Genomic DNA, 17,000 nt, shown 5'->3' with positions numbered 1-17,000 from the left:
GCGCTGCTTTCATCTTCTGTCTGTCCTGAATGCGCTGTGATCCTACTCTTAAATACCATCATGTAACAATCACAAAACTTTTGCTAAAGGCCATATAAACTAATAAAAAAAGACAGTGGTGCTTCCAACATTCTGAAATGCTCCAAAACCCAGCTTTTCCAATACTAAATACAACAAAATAACCTTCATAAAATATAACTTTTCTCCATTTACAATTTCTTTTAAAAGGATTCGTAACCTATGCTTTTCAAGCATAGTGAAATATCTCCTAACATGGACAGATTTTTTGCTTTGTTTTAATACATAAATTAAGAAACTGGAGAGTTTTAACCCAAGTCCAGTTCCCAAACAAGGAATATTCTTGTTTACTTTAAAAGTGGAAATGACATACATTTCCATTATAATCGCTAAAAATTAGCTTTACAAACAAGGGTGCTTTAAAACAAAATCTTAACTATACAGTGTACAAATTACTGTCTACAAGGTAGGTGGGTTCATTAAGAAGATCTTCCCTTCTTCTCTAGTTGCAGCTTCACAGGTTCATTCACATATTTTAAATGGAGCTGCCCACCTGAACGCACAACTATATTGCTATATTTAATATCTTGCCATGTCTTTATGTACAGTCTCCTTCACTGCCTTTTTTTCCTTAGTCAAGCCTCAAACATCAATATCATTCTAGGGGAAAACACACTTCAGTGGCACTGCCAAGAGGCCCAGGGCTGCAAAGCAACTGAATAAAGGCAGAACAGTGCACATAGAACGGGGTGGCTTGATTTAGTCAGAATACACTTCCTGATGAAGGAGGAGGCTCAGACTAGATTTGAGTTTACAACATTTTGTTAAAGGATTGAATTCTCAGCTTTAAGAAAAAGTTAAGAATACAAGGTGTGATATTGATGGGCATTTATATTAAAAGAGGAAGGCAGAAAAAAACCCACAGAGGTCATTGTCCTGAAATCACTTCCCTTGTCTGTAGCTCTCCTGAAAGGAACTACTGCTGTGTAAGTGTTGTCAGGATAATGGCCTGGATCATTGAATAATTCAATGAAATAAAAGTTTTCACAGAGCAAGTTAGCCTTTTGTAAATAAGAACGTGTACTCTATTTTCTTAAAAGCCCAATCCATTCACATAATAGATATTATATTAACGAGTTCAACTTCAACTATCTATTTTATGGGGAACTGGTTTCCTTTAAACTATTGTACTTCAAAGCCTGAACATATCTTGGTTCATTCTGCTGTGCTATTCCAAGATTAACGAGCATCCTATACAATAGTTAAAGAAACAACAGTTCTCCTGCAGACTTTAACCATACAGTCCATATCTGTTCATTGGTAAGCAATGAGCTATGAGAACAATGCATAATCTATTTTACTGGCCTGCAGACTATGAGATATTCAGTGAAGTCCACTCGTACTTTTCAGTTATTCTCAACAGTTGTATATTTAGTGAATTAATTCACTTACAACAGGGCTCAGAAAAAAAGAGCCAACATAAAGTTGGTTTTAGTCTTGGTTTAGCTAAAGACAAACCTTACAATAATAATAATAATAAATCTTCCTACAATTTTTTCTACTGCCAGTAGGCTTTGCCAATGTGACTCTTTTTGAAAACTGGTGGACTCAAAATCAAAAGCTCCCAAACTGGGAGTCAGCTCAGTGGGAGTGCTAGAGAATGACCAGCTTATAGTAGCTGCTGTGGTGTCCACTGCCATTTTAGAAGATTCAAAAAGCAGAAAACAACACTAGTAAAGATTCACTATTAGTAGGGCTTTAAGTGCAAATTGTTAGGAGTTGTAGACTATTGTCTGAAAGGCCATATGGTAAGCTCTATATATGAAATGGGACTTCTGGGCCATCTTTATTTTTTAATAGCATCAGCCTATACAGGCATTAGTATTCTGTGCCTTGCCCCTTTAACAGAAACTCAAGGACCAGTTCTTCTTCATTATCACTTCACAGAATTCCTTTTGAAATCTTGCTACTTTCAAAAGAAGGTTCTTGCACAGCAAAAGGGAGCTGCTGTTAGAAAATATTGAGAATCTGTGATCCATGCGCAACAGTCTTGTGTATGCCTCAAGAGGTTCTCAACATCACAGACATAGGATACATTTTTCTAATTTCCAAGATGCTGCTTTCCTAAATCATTATCTCAAGGAGATATCTGAAGGGGAATTTGACCCATAGTCTGCAGCCTTTATGCACATCGCTGTGCGACATCTGTTATCCAAATAGCAATTAATATGAAGTTGGCTCCAACGTTTACTTTCAATCACCTAATTCTACCATAATGAAGAAGTTCAGCTTTGCATTTAATTCCTTTAAATGTAATTTGGAAGTTATTTATCTGGCATGCAATAGCTCAGGTTGATGCAAGAGAAGTCATGCACTAAAAGGAAACAGAGATTAGGGTTTTTGTTTTCTTGCAATGGATAATATTATTTGATCATAGCGGCTTAAATTCCTTGCCAGTGTACATCGGCTGAAGCAGATTTTTTCATTACATGGTGTTCAGACACCAATACCCAAGCACAAAATACATGCATACCATGTCAGTTGTGAAGAGGAAACCTATGTGTAAACCACCAGCCTATACAGGCATTAGTATTCTGTGCCTTGCCCCTTTAACAGAAACTCAAGGCCCAGTTCTTCATTATCACTTCACAGAACTTGCTGCTAAGGCTGCATGTTGAGACTGCTCACATAAGAAAGATGAAACAAAATTCCAATTGCATCTTATAGACTAACAATGATTATTTCAATATGACCTTTTGTGAGTCATAACTCACTTGTTCTGACCCAAGAAAGCTCATGTTAAAATAAATGTTGTTAGTCTTTAAGGTGCCACAAGATTATCTTGCTCCAATAGATCTACAAGGTTATCTCTCTGCAATTCATACATGAAAGAATCCACTCTGCCTATTCTGAATCCCAAAGGGCTCCCTCACACAACTGTCCCAACGGACAGGCAAGGAAGGCTAGCATGGACTGACCCTCTAGGTCACCCCTCACTGTTCCTGCTACCCTGCGAACGGGAGAATTCCAGTATTATGCTCACAGAAGCACTTCTTGCCAAGGCGTAATGAGGTGTAGTGGTTAGTGTCGGGCTAGGATCTGAGAGACCCAGGTTCAAATCCCCACTCTGCCGTGGAAGCTTGTTGGGTGACCTTCGGCCAGTCACTCCTGCAGCCTAATCTAGCTCAAAGGGTTGTTGTGAGGATAAAATGGAGGAAAGAACAGTGTAAGCCACTTCAGGTCTTCATTGGGGAGAAAGGCAGGATATAAAGGTGTAATAAAATAAAAGTAATAAAAATAATGTTATCTTGATGGCTACGTATATTTTCACATATCTAGGAGAGCAGGGAAAGTGGGTAGTTAACACCACCCATCTATCAATAACATGGTTCTTCCTTTGGCAAGGAGAGATTGCTCTGAATTTGACCCATTGGTACACTCTCCTTTGTGAGACAACAGGGAATTGCAAGGGGTGAACCAGGACTTCAGTCTTTTATTGGCATTCCGGTCTATAAGGACAGTTGTGGCAGGGTCAGCAGCTTTACATGTGAACAGCTTCTATATGCAACTAGCATCTTGGCCATCTTCTGGGCATGGAGTAGGGGTCACTGGTGGTATGGGGAGGAGGCAGTCGTGAATTTCTGGCATTATGCAAAGGGTTGGACTAGATGACCTGGTGGTCCCTTCCAACTCTATGATTCTATGATAAATGGTAATTTAAACACACACTAAAGCCCTTCAGAAGTGACTCAGTTCATGTGTCTTTTGTAGTTGGGTATTTGTACTTCAACACAAAATATAGCATGAAAAACTGTGCCTTCAGAGGACAAAAGTTTTAATGACATATGTATGCATGTGATTCTCACCTCAAGATATGCTTTTATACCTATGGCTTAAAATGATACATCTTTGCAAAACTTTGAAAGGCTGTTGCTCTCTGTGGGCCTTGACATCTCAAAATTGAAAAAGAGGGTACACATTTCCTCAAGTCAAGTCTGCCTCCAACAAAATCCATTATTATTCATAGTATTAGTATTTATTATTATTACCTCTTTTTTTTCTTTTTTTTTGAAAAAACCAGAAATGAGTTCAGCTTGCACCCCAGGTGAAAAGTTAAAAAGACACCTTGTTGAGATTTTTATCACAGTAGGCAGAAGAGTCGCTTTGCAGCCCTCACCCAGCTAAGGGTGCACTGCTTCACAGCTACACTGTCAAGTGTTAAAAATCCTCCCCACCCCACCCCAGAATATATAGATATATGTATGTATAAAAAAAAATCCCCTGTCCATCTCTCAGTACACAAAAGGACCTCACCACACTGCAAAAATAGCAGTACCCACTTTGGTCAATTAAACAAACAAACAAACAAACAAAAAGCATACATTAATCTTTTGTCTTTTAAAATCTGTGTACTTACCTATAATAACCAATGCAGCTAAAAGCACTACCTACATAGGCAAAACTTGGTATTGCATAATTCGTATAAATTTGAAACCCCTCCCCCCAATATTAATTGGAAGATGAAAAACATGAAAGATTAATAGAAAAAACACCAAAATACTGAAAATATTGCTGGTCGATTACAATTTTTAAGCGGCAACTATACACAGCCATGATATGCTTTATAAATGTGACATAAAGTTATAACTGCTTAAAAATCCACGATGTCACTTTTTTCCCCATGTGGAGTACAAAATATTTTGTCATAAAAATGGTAGATTTAAAATGATAATAAATGCAGCAAAACAAGTGTAGTGATGTCACTTTTTAGATTTCAAGGCAAGGCACGTTATGTGGACATTATAACTTCGTGCAAATTAAGATTACTGGATAGAGTAGTTTAATTAAATTTTATAGAGACGTAGAGGCAAAATGTATTTGCCCATGCACATTACCATCAATACGAGAAATCTGTCAAACAGGGCTAATTTCTGAGAGCACCATGCAAGTTTTCAGCACCCTGTCATTAGGCTTTATTGAAAGAGTGCATTTAAAAAAAAATATTTTACCCCCCCCCCACAAAGCCATAAGCTTTGCCCTTGTGACATGGATCTACCTCTCTCTGTCTCTGTGATGTAGGTTTTATAGAACCTTTCATGTCCTATGTGGGTTCTTGATCTGACCAGTAACTTTAAATAAATAAAATACCTCAAAGGAGTCAGAAGCTAAATCAGCATAAGTGCTCTGTTTCAATTCATTTCTTCTTCTCAAGTACATAATTTGTCTTGATTTAATTAATGCCTTTTAATACCCTCCCTTCAAAACTGAGAGGGAAATAAATTTGCTCCAAATATTTTTGAAATTCTTCTTGTTTTTTTTTTAATTCCCTCAATTTAGAGTCCAAGGGCTGAAGGACTTATAACAATGATCCCCTTAGATATAATTTTTAAATTGCACTTGCCTCTAAGTGTTTTCCTTAGTGGGGAATTTTTTTAGTGTATTTCTCGTTTTGTTTTTACTATATGAGAAGTTAACACTTTTTTCAAAACCTCGAGGGAGGTATTGATTCTATATAATGCCTGTCTATTTAAATGATGTCCTGAAAATTTCAAACTGGGTAGCACACTAGGAAAAGGCTGGGTTAAGGGCCAAAGTTAAATAAATTTTGATTGATAACTAAAGGCTATTTTTTTCCTTTTAAAAAAAATCAGAAATCAGGCTGCTGAGAAAAGTTGGCTCACAGCCCTTATTCTCCTGCAGCTCTGCTGCTGCCTCCTAGCCTTTGTTTTGAGAGCTAACTAGGAATAGTGATCCCATGCGTAAACAACAAGAATACTAAACCAATAAACTAGCTTATCATGCAAATATTAAGGCATCTAGAAAGTCAGTTAAAATATATTGTCAGAGACAGAACATCTATTTCCCAGTGGACTTCATAGAACAAAGGCTACGTAGGAGGAGCATCTTTTTACTCATCAGTGAAATATCGTCGACCCATTTTTATGCCATTACAGTTTCATTCTTAAGGGAATTAGTGATTGTAAGTGCTGCAATTGCTGGTCTATGTTTCTTCTTTCTTCAGGTTCATATATTGTTTTGTCCCATCTTCTTTCTTTTATAGTATTTTGTTCAGTTTCAATCTCCCTCAGTTGCTTGTTTCTGCTTGAAGGAAAGGCTCTCCAATTAGGTTCAAACCGTAATTTTGGACATTTGTGGACAGAATTGGTGTCCTGTTTGATACTTGAAAGGGGACCAAGCTAGCCCAGGTACCAGGACTGTTGAGGGAAAAGAAAAGAAAGAATAGAATAAAAATGTAAAATATAGCAAGAGCAAAAACCTACAGAAGAATGAACATCTGAAAGCCATCCAAATGCATGCCTTAACATTAATTTTTCCAACAGCATCTCTCATTTCACAGATAAACAAAGATGTGATGATACCAATTGGAAGGGGTACAGTCACAGCAGCCCAATCCTGAAACAAACTGTGACTCTATTTTCAGGCTCATGTCTCCACCAGCGTAGTCTCACAACATAGTTAATTCTTACACTAGATAACCATAATAGACTGATACAACAGGGTTAATACTTAATGATTTGCCTGCCTGCTGGAAGGCCAAGACTAAAGAGCTATGAAAGGAAAACTGGTCATATTGTCTGAAATTTTACTTTTTAAAGGGCAAAAACTTCCCAATGTCTGAATCAGACAAACAAATAAATTGTTGCGTATAAAGAGTGAAGTATGTGTTCATAAGAATTTCATATCTAGTGTTTATATTGAAGAAACAGCATTATGTGGGAAATATTAAATTAAAATAAATTATACCAAGTGGCGAATAGAACTGTTGCTACAGTGCAGCATGACAAAATAATTTAAATGTTTACATGAGACTTTTGTCCTCCCATATTAAATTCTGGCCATGTTGAAAAAGTAACATACAATACATTTGTCAATATTATTTATGAATCCTCAGGGAAGAGTAAATATTATGCAGATCCACAAGAGTTTTGCAAGCTGTACAAGCTTCTGACTCCCAGTATACTGGTTAAGATGAGAGATTCACAAGTAGGCCTTTTCTGATAATAACAGATTTGCACTTTTAGAGATACTACAAGGGAGAGGACTCTTAAAGAAACAGGGCTTTCAAAATATGTCAAAATTAGCAGCTGAGACATGTAAATGCTTTGATAAAATTATAGTTCTTGGTTAATGCAGTCTTATGACATTTTAAAGACCAATGTGATTTTGGTAGATACAAAACTCTTCATCAACTGTTAACAAAAAAGCATTTGATGAACAGTTTTTATCCTACAGATGTTTTTGTTACATCAGTCTATAGTCTGGTGCACATTAAACTTACCATGGAAATGCCACTAAAAGCAGCTTCTCTGTGGTGAGTAATGTCCATCCTGGTTTATCACAGTGCAGAATTTCACCATTGCATTGTGAATCTCCATGCCCCTGCAGGAAGATGCTAATGGACATTTATTGGAGATGTTGGGATCCTACATACTTGTTCTGCTAATAATGGTGCTCTTCACCACTATAAAGAAGAGCCTCTTGCACTGGTGCTGCCATTAGTGGAAGAGATCCATATGATCCAATTGATGCAATGATTATTGAAACATAGTAATAGTAAACAAACACTGAAGGTGGGATATGTATCACTAGTGGAAGTTCTTTTTGTAGGCATCCTAAGACAACTGTAATGCTTTTAGCCCTACAATTGTTTTTTGGGAAAATGGCCCAAAAGTATTTTGGGACAGAAAGCACAATCTGTGTAATCTATCCAAAATAATGCCAAAGGAAAGAGAGTATCAATAGTCCCAATGACTGTAAACTCAGCCACATATTTCTGAGCAGTGTTTTCAACACTCAATTTATGACAAATGAGGTAAACTGTAAAGAACTTTGTGCATTGAACAGTGCTAATGAAATGCATGCAATTGTCAACATAATGTTACCGTGCCTGGAGTCCTTTCCCACAAACAAGAAATTATGTTTTCTGAAATCGCTTTTGACCGCAGTTTAGATAAGAGTAGAATGAACAAGGAAAAGGTAAGCATACTGGTTCATACAAGTTTCTAATTAAGAAAGATAAACACATCTTATATTCTAATAGCAAAGTCGGCAAATCTTTGGATAGTTAAATCCAGTGCCTGGAGCTCTGAATGGGCAAGACAGATCTTGAAAAGGGTTTGCAAAAAAAAAAATCTGAAATCTTACACACACATATACATTGGGAGGTTTAAAACACCTGAAAATTGTAAAAGGAGCCCCTGAAGCTTTAAGCAATGGATTCCCTCAGTGGCCTTTGCTAGGCAACCATAGATTCCGGGCTTGGTTCTGTCAGTAAAAGGCAGGGGGAGGGTGCCGGGCCCTATCCAGGCTATTTTAGTTTTTGAGGGAGGACTCATTGGCACCAGGCCTGGCTAGGATTGCAGGCTCCAGATTGGGACATTCTTGGTTATTTTGTGGTAGAGGCTGAGGAAGGCATGGTTTGGGGAGGAGAGAGGTCTCAGCTGGATATAATGCCATGGAGTCTACCCTCCAGAGCAACTTTTTTCTTCATGGGGACAGAATCTCTGTCATTTGAAGTTCAGTTGTACTTCTGGGAGATCTCTAGGTCCCACCTAGAGGCTGGCAAACCTAGGCCTGGCAGCGGCCTCTGAGTGACTTGATACCAACTTGCATGACTCAACTAGACCTGGCTGCTTGCTGCTGTTCAACAGCAGCTACCCTATGAAAGCCAGTGTAGTATAGCACTTAGAGCTTCAGAGTAGGGTCTGGGAGACCCTGGTTCAAATCCCCATCTTGCTGTGGAGGCTCACTGAGTGATTTTGGACCAGTCACATACTTTCAGCCCAACCCACCTCACAGGGTTGTTATATGGTAGAGGAGAATAATGTAAGCTGCTTTGGTCCCCACTGCAGAGAAAGGAGGGGTAAAAATGAAGTAAATAAATAATAAATATAGATGAGGACAGGAGGTAGATAAAAGGTAGGTTCGTGAATAGATGAGGAGCGAATGAGGAAGGGGAGAGGATATGGGGGTTACCAGGGAGCCAGAGGGAAGAAATAGCGTGGGGAAGAGCATAGAGAGGAAAGTGAGGTGCCACCTCACAAGTCTTTAAGGATTTCATATAATGCAAGTGGGCCTGGCCCACTGGCCGACACCACACAATTGGACCAGTTTTCCTAGGTAGAGGCTGCTGGGGTGGGGGCTTATGACAGATGGACAGATAAAGGTAGGCTGGCTGTTGGGTGGGAAGGATATAGGGTTACCAACTAAAGTTAAGAAATACCTGGAGATTTGGGGGTGGAGCCCAGGGAAGGTGGGGTCTGAGGAAGGACAGCTCAGGCTAGCCTGATCTCGTCAGATCTCAGAAGCTAAGCAGGGTCGACTCTGGCAAGTATTTGGATGGGAGGCCTCTAAGGAATACCAGGTCATGGCGCGGAGGCAGGCAATGGCAAACCACCTCTGAACAGCTCTTGCCTTGAAAACCCCACCAGGGGTTGCCATAAGTCAGATGTGACTTGATGGCAAAAAAAATTATATAATTTTATTATTATTTTAATTATTGCCAGAATGCTGCTGATCTTTTTAACATTTTAAAATTTTGTTGGTTGTTCTGTTTATTGTTCAGCTGTTTTCATATGACCTTTGGAAGCCTTAGGAGTCAGTGTAGTTGAGAGGGCAGGATACAAATGTTTTAACAAATAAATAAATGTCATGGCTTCTCTATACTGGCTGCCACCAATGACATAGTACCGCAGGGTAAGTGTGTGGTGGATAGGTACACACAGTAATTTTCCTAAGTTGCTGTTCAACACCCTGTCTGTCTCTCTGACTCCCAAATGGTCAAAACCTATAAAACCCGTGCAGGTAGCTTGTCCGAGCAGCTAAAATGCCCTCTCTCACAAAACAAACCCCAACTTTTTTGTGTGTGCAATCCTTGGAATGCCAGCTAGAGAATACATGGGAAGGCAAAGAGTGAAAACCCCAAGGGACAAAACTAACTGAAAAGTAAAATTGAATGTATTACTGAAATCAGAATTTGCATAACAAGTACAAGGCAGACAAACTTCTAAAATAGCATAAAAACTAACAAAATGTGCATTTCCTTACGCAGAAAGCTTTTCATGTACTATATGCCCCAAATCTTTATGGATGCAAATATACTGTATGTATTATAAGAAAATAAGGCCTCAGTGGATTGGATTCTATAGCAGTATGAACAAGAAGAGCTCACAGAGGTGGAATTTGCCCACTTTCTCCTTCCCCATGCATCCACATGTGTACCATGAAATTTCTTCCTGATGGCCCTTGCTAACCAAATGCACTACTGCAGAGAGGTCTGCAATGAAGTTGGGAAACTGGGAAAAGCTGCTGCTTCCTTCCCTGCTGCTATGCCATTTATTTATGAAGGTCCCCAACCTTCAGCAGCAGATTTTCTGAATGTTGGATACTGCTGGAGGAAGCAAAGGTAGAAAAAGATCTTAATTTGAAAGTTGTTTCTCTTTGAACTATTGTAAGATCCAACCCAGAAAATTTACCTCCGCATAACCTAACCAGAATGCTAACTATATGTATCGGAAAAAATATTTTACCTAATCAGATGAAAAACAAAAACTGGTCACTCAGAGAAGAATAAGCAAATGATATGTTGAAATATGATGTAAAGGTAGAAAGGCATCCTCACTGTGGCTACATAGAAACATGGAGCTGCAAGGGACCCCAAGGGTAATCTAGGCCAACCCCCTGCACAATGCAGGAAATTCACAACTCCCTCCACACCCTCAGTAACCCTTGCTCTATGCCCAAGGAAGGCAAAAAAAAAAAAAAATCTTCAGGATTTCTGGCCAATCTGGCCTGGAGGAAAATTCCTTCCTGATCCCAAAGTGGCAATCGCCATTACCCTGGGCATATAAGAGAGGGCCACGAGAACCGAGAACCAAGCACTGACTCATGGCTTCCTGCCTTCCCTCTCCCTAAGTTCATAAAACCAGCCTTCTAGCCTCTATTTAAAAACCTTCAAAGAAGGAGAGCCCACCACCTTCCGAAGAAGCCTGTTCCATTGAGGAACCGCTCTGTCAGGAACTTCTTTCTAATGTTTAGCTGAAATCTCTTTTGATTTAATGTCAACCCACTGATTCTGGTTCGACCTTCAGGGGAAACGTGACTTAAAATATATATTCAGGTAGCTACCTAAAGGACAGGCTTCCTATACAAGACACTGGACATACACACACATCTGGGCAGGCAGGTTGCAGACAGTGTGAGGGGGAAAGATTTAAATTAACTTTAAACTTACATATTTTAATAAGAGTGGGTCATATGAGACATGAGGATGTTAGTTTTGATGGCAACCTAGTATCTGCAAAAAGCCCAGTATCCAGCTTTCAGAAAACTTTGTATGTGGATCACGGGTAATTTAAACAATAATATGGATTGGAATCCTGAGTTCACTTATGCACTCAGGGCGTTGTACACTGTCTTCCTAGTGGCAGCTAATAAACTGGCCCATTTTTATAAACTTGCAAACTGAAAGCCAATTTATTTTTGTTTGCATTGAGAGAATTACCTGGCTGTCAATTCCATTCCATGATAGCAAACAAACGGCCAAGGACTCACCTATGAGCTGGTATTGTGGCTGAGGGTGGCCATTCCACTCCGAGAATGGAGCATGGGACCTTTTGCAGGAGCTTGGGCGGTCGTGTGGCCAGGTGGTCGTTCACTGCCCACCCCTCTCCCTGCAGGATCCGCATGTAACAGGGATTGGGGGCAGGCTGCCACTTGGGCTGGGTGGCAAGGGAGGATGATGTGGGTGCGCTGGCATTGCCCCTCCCCTATTGCCTATTTAAGGCTTCGCCACCTGGCAACCCAGCCTCATTTGCAGCGACAACTGAGGAAGCAGCATTGGCAGCAGCATCTTGGGAGCGCCCTTCCCAAGTGGCATTGGTGATTCTTGGAGCTCTCTTCGCTCTTCACCCAAAAGTAGCGGGCACAGGCCTTACACACAAGTAGAGCCTTCCTGTTCTCTCTGCCTGCCCCCCCCCCACTTTGGTATTTGGAACTTCAGTGGTTGCTTGCTGCCGGGTATTAGGCTTTGCTAAAGGCACCGGCTCCCAGTATGTCACCCACTACCTGGATTACTTCCTTTTTGTAGGTCTGGCCAACAGCCCAGATTGCGCATTTTGCCTTTTGGCATTTCAGGCCCTCGCAGATGAGCTCAGTGTGCCTCTTGCCTCTGAGAAAACCAACGGTCCAACCACGCATTTGTTTTACTTAGGGGATTTTACTAGATTCTATGTCTGGCACCTCTAGCTTATGCAACAAAAATTTGGCTGAGCTCCATGCCCTGATTACTATGGCCTTAGCCAGGAGAAAGTGCACCCATAAGGAGATACAGGTCCTCCTGGGCTATCTTAACTTTGCTTGCCGGGTTGTTCAGCCAGGGCAGGCTTTCTGCACCAGGCTTGCCAGGTCCACAGCTGGTACCAAGGGACCTCACCACCGTATCTGAATCACAAAGGGCATTAGGGCTGATTTGGAAGTCTGGGAAAACTTTTTAAGGTAAAGGTAAAGGTCCCCTGTGCAAGCACCAGGTCATTCCTGACCCATGGGGTGATGTCGCATCCCGACGTTTACTAGGCAGACTTTGTTTATGGGGTGGTTTGCCAGTGCCTTCCCCAGTCATCTTCCCTTTACCCCCAGCAAGCTGGGTACTCATTTTACCGACCTCAGAAGGATGGAAGGCTTGAGCCGGCTACCTGAAACCGACTTCTGTTGGGATCGAACTCAGGTCTTGAGCAGAGCTTGGACTGCAGTTTACCACTCTGTGCCACGGGGAAAACCTTTTAGTGGAATATAATGGAGTTTCACTGAGGCAGCCACCATGTGATCTTGGTTCTTCCTTGCAAGTACATTCTGATGCAGCCGGCAGCATTGGGTTCGGTGGATACTTTGCAGGGTGCTGGTGTCATTGGCGCTGGTTGGTTTATTGGCGGCAATCTAGGATTTTGAGGGACCTTACCTTCCTGGAATTGCTGTCAATCCTGGTAGCAGTTTCCATATGGGGTAACACTATCTGATTCAAAGGTCCTGTTCTGGTGCAACAACCAAGCAGTTGTCCGGGTTATCAACCGGTAGTCCTCACGATCAGAACGGGTCATGCACTGGTGCACAGCTTATTGTTAACTTGTTTGAAACATAACATCTCGTTTTCTGCTAAGTATGTTCCAGTGCCAATAACGAAATCGTGGATGCATTATCACCCTTTCAGGATGCAAGGTTCAGGACATTGGCACCAGAGGCAAATCAGCACCCAGATCCCTTTCCGGATGAACTGTGGGTCCTTGGCAACAACTAATCTTGCAGGGAGTATTTAACTCAGTTGCTCCCACCATGCAGCGCTCGTATTCCCGGGCTTTCAATAGGGCCTTGGCATTCACAGTGAGTATTGGTGACAGCGGTTCACTGCCAGTATCTCATGACACGATCCTCAGGTACCTCACTTCGATGAGGCAACAGGGCATGTCATACAGGACCATGGCGCTCCACCTGGCTGCAGTTTCCTTTATAGCAAGGGGTATGGTCATCCTGACCCTTTCTGTTCATTCATCATACAGAGGGCAATCCAGGATTGGAGGTGTCTTTGCCTTCACCCTCCCGACAAGCGGAGCCCCATAACTTACACTATCCTTAAGTCCCTCCTACAACAACTTTCAGCACTTTGCCATTCCAAATTTGAAGTTGTCCTATTTAAAGCCACATTTGTACTCTCTTTCTTTGGAGCCTTTTGGTGTGGAAAATTGGTTCTGTCCTCTGGCCATGACAAATCTGCATGGGCTGTTGGGATTAGGGATATGTCACTTATATGTTCCACCTTGTACATCATGGTCAGAAAGTCTAAAACGGACTAGTTGGGATGGGTGCGCATCCATAGCTCTGAAGGCGGCGCCACCTGGACTGCCCTGCCCGGTATCTGCAACGAAGGCATACTTGCACAGGCGCCCTAACGGCCTGGGCCCCCTGTTAGTGCATAGCAATGGGTCCTTCCTTACGAGATTCCAGTTTATGGCTGTGTTGAGGTGTAGTCCAAGGAATTTGGCGCCCATTCTTTTCAGATCAAGGCAGCCACTCCAGCTGCTATAATGGGCTTGTCCAAAGCGACATTCACTCGATTGGGGTTGGAAGTCCTCTGCATGTAAGACATATATACACAAGTAAATGTCTTTAGCACATGCTGTCATGCTCTTCTTTTATAGGCTTGTTAAAGACTGTTTGGGTTACTGGACACAGCATCGTGCACTGGGGTGGCTGTTATGTGTCTTCCTCCGGCTCGACAGCTGCAGATGAAGTGGATTGGACAGAGGGGTATGCTATGGGACTCTTTCACTGCCACAGTGACAGAAAACATCCTGCACTTCGGCCCTCCTGATGCCATCATAATTCAACTCGGAGAGAATGACCTGCCAGGTCATAAACGAATCAGTCTTTCACTTACCATGGTCTCTGACCGCAGACCACTGCACACCAGGCTTCCAGGCACCCATTTTTTTCTGGTCCCAACAGCTGGAAAGGCAAGCATGGAGAAACACAGATGCCCCTGCAAGAGCTGACTTTACCAGGAAGAAAGTGTGTAGAGCCATGTCGCGTCTATCACTGGTGTCATGATACATCACCTAGATATCTCCTTTAGGCAGCATGCATTATACCGCCCGGATGGCATTCATTTGTCCAGCTGGGTACAAGACTTGTGGCTCCACGGAATTAGAGACTCCCTCCTTTGTTGGTTGTAGCAGTAGGAGCTTTGGCTGGAGCAGGGCAGGAGCCCTGCTCTTTGGCGGTTTTTAGCATCGACCTGGATCCCATTTGGGGAAGAGAAGCCTGTGTGCCTTCCCCTTCTTGGGGACCCCCTTAATGGTCTTGGGATGGATACCTACTTGATGCCTGGATCCTGCCCCATGCCTCGCCAAATGCTCCTCTCTGTTGTGATCAATAAAGCTGTGGCCTTTGTTAACTCATTTCTGTGTATTTGTTTATTTCCTGGTCATTCTCGTTTCGGAGTCCTTTCTGAGTACAGCAAGGCCAAAGCAGGCTTGCATGCTCACCCACCATCTTTCTGGGCACAGCGAAGCCTGAACAGGCTCATGCCCCACCTCCTCCCTCCGTCCCGTTCTGGGTGCAGCGAGGCCCGAGCAGGCTTGTGCGCACACACCCACCTCCCCCCAGTCTTTCTGGCTGCAGCGAGGCCCGGGCAGGCACACAGGCTCACCTACCCACCTCCCATTCTGGGCGAGCCAAGGCAGCCCTCCCCGTCTTATCTGGGCTGGCAAGCCCTGCTGTGAGCTCGTCAGCCAAGGCATCCACCACCCTGTCTGGATCTGGCCTGGCAAGACCTCTGTCAGCTCGCCAGCCAAGGCAGCCCTCCCCATCCGGATCTGGGCTTGTGGGCCCGCTGCGAGCTCGCCAGCCAAGGCAGCCCTCCCTGTCCAGATCTGGGCTGGCGGGCCCTGCTGTGAGCTTGCCAGCCAAGGCATCCACCACCATCCTGTCTGGATCTGGCCTGGCGAGACCTCTGCCAGCTCGCCAGCCAAGGCAGCCCTCCCCGTCCGGATCTGGGCTGGCGGCCCTGCTGCGAGCTCACCAGCCAAGGCAGCCACCACCACCCCATCTGCATCTGGGCTGGTGAGCCCGCTGCGAGCTCGCCACCCAAAGCAGCCTTCCCCTTCCAGATCTGGGCTAGCAAGTATCTCCAGTACCTGGCATTACATTGTATGGTTATTTATTTATTTGGTACACATCGTCTGCCCAACCAAGAGACATTTATGTTATATCCGGCCCTCCTCACAAATGAGTTCGACACCCCTGATTTAGATGGTTCATTTGAGCCAACATGAAAAACCAAAGAAACTACATGCATATATAGTTCTAAAATTCAGCACAAAAGAGGTTAACCAAAGGCCTCTCAGCACCTAGATTTCGTACTTCTACTTCTCTAAGACCTCCCCTTACTCTTTCTCAAAGCTATTTTTTTAAAGCAGGTAAATCACAGTGACATTATCTATTTCTTTTATTTTCTCTGTTTTGCACAGAGTTGATTTCAAAGTGTCTTTACAAGCACCTAAGCAAATATAATTCACGTTATATTTTGTTCATTCAATCAATATTATGGTCAGTATCCACTGAACACACTGTTTCAGGATAATAAAAATAGTTATGGTTGGAAAAAGATACAACATAAAATACAACCACATGATACACTAGAGATACAAATGGGTTAACCGTTCACTTGTGGGTTTTTTTTTAAAACAAGCTCCTCCTTCCCTGAGAGCACTGCCAAAATCATCTGACAGGAAACATAACATTAAGTCTATCCTACCTAAGTGAACAAAGAGTGCTCAGAACAGGCAAATGGTTTACTGCAGAGTGGGAACTTTTCTAATCCTGCAGGAATCTGCAGTGTACTGCTGAAAATACAGTGGCAAACTTGTTTTTCATGTAGCACTCTATGCGAATCTCCTCATTTTGGTCACATTGCAGTTTTTGCTTCTTCTATAAAGGTTAACTTAAAGCTCCAAATATAATCATGTGGAAAATGGACATTATTGATTCCTATGGTCCATTGTTTCCCCATTCTAAGTCCCTGAAGTTCAAGTTCAATCTGGAATTACATCATGTCTGGTTTCTCCTGGTTACCAGACGGCTTGAGACGTGACCACAGCTACAGAAAAAATAAACAGCCTTCTTCACGCTTCGGCTCCCCTATCGATTCAAACAAACTCCCTCCCCCAAGTATGCTTCAAGTATGGAGCATGGTTAATTTAGAGATTAAGTTCCAAATTAGATTATCTAATGGCATCTTAATGGATTGCTGACCCATTTCCTGTGGGATGGCAGCATGCAAGTCTGGCTGGAATACAATTAATTTCTTAGGAAGTGTTCAGAATATGTTTGCTTAGATGGAAAGGACATCTTTCTTTATTAGAGAGTTGAGTTTGTCTGTTAAAGTGACAAATTGATAAAAGCCAGAAATC

The 17,000-nt window shown here is 42.3% G+C and overlaps 1 protein-coding gene across 11 annotated transcripts in view; it reads right to left on the bottom strand.

The window, feature by feature from the left end:
- Nucleotides 1-5,013: 5,013 nt before the first annotated feature.
- LOC130492890 (nuclear factor 1 B-type) overlaps nt 5,014-17,000 on the bottom strand; it is a 444,072-nt gene continuing 432,085 nt past the window's right edge. For all 11 annotated transcript variants that reach the window (XM_056866639.1, XM_056866645.1, XM_056866640.1 and 8 more), the window contains one exon: nt 5,014-6,233. In XM_056866639.1, coding sequence (XP_056722617.1) covers nt 6,104-6,233 — 130 coding nt within the window. In that variant the 3' untranslated portion in view covers nt 5,014-6,103. The remainder of the gene's footprint in view (nt 6,234-17,000) is intronic.

The sequence above is a fragment of the Euleptes europaea genome, unplaced genomic scaffold (genome assembly GCF_029931775.1).
Source record: "Euleptes europaea isolate rEulEur1 unplaced genomic scaffold, rEulEur1.hap1 H_1, whole genome shotgun sequence".
Classification (NCBI taxonomy): Eukaryota; Metazoa; Chordata; class Lepidosauria; order Squamata; family Sphaerodactylidae; genus Euleptes; species Euleptes europaea.
The sequence above is the reverse complement of the archived record's forward strand: the minus strand, read 5'-3'. Positions and strand labels throughout refer to the sequence as shown.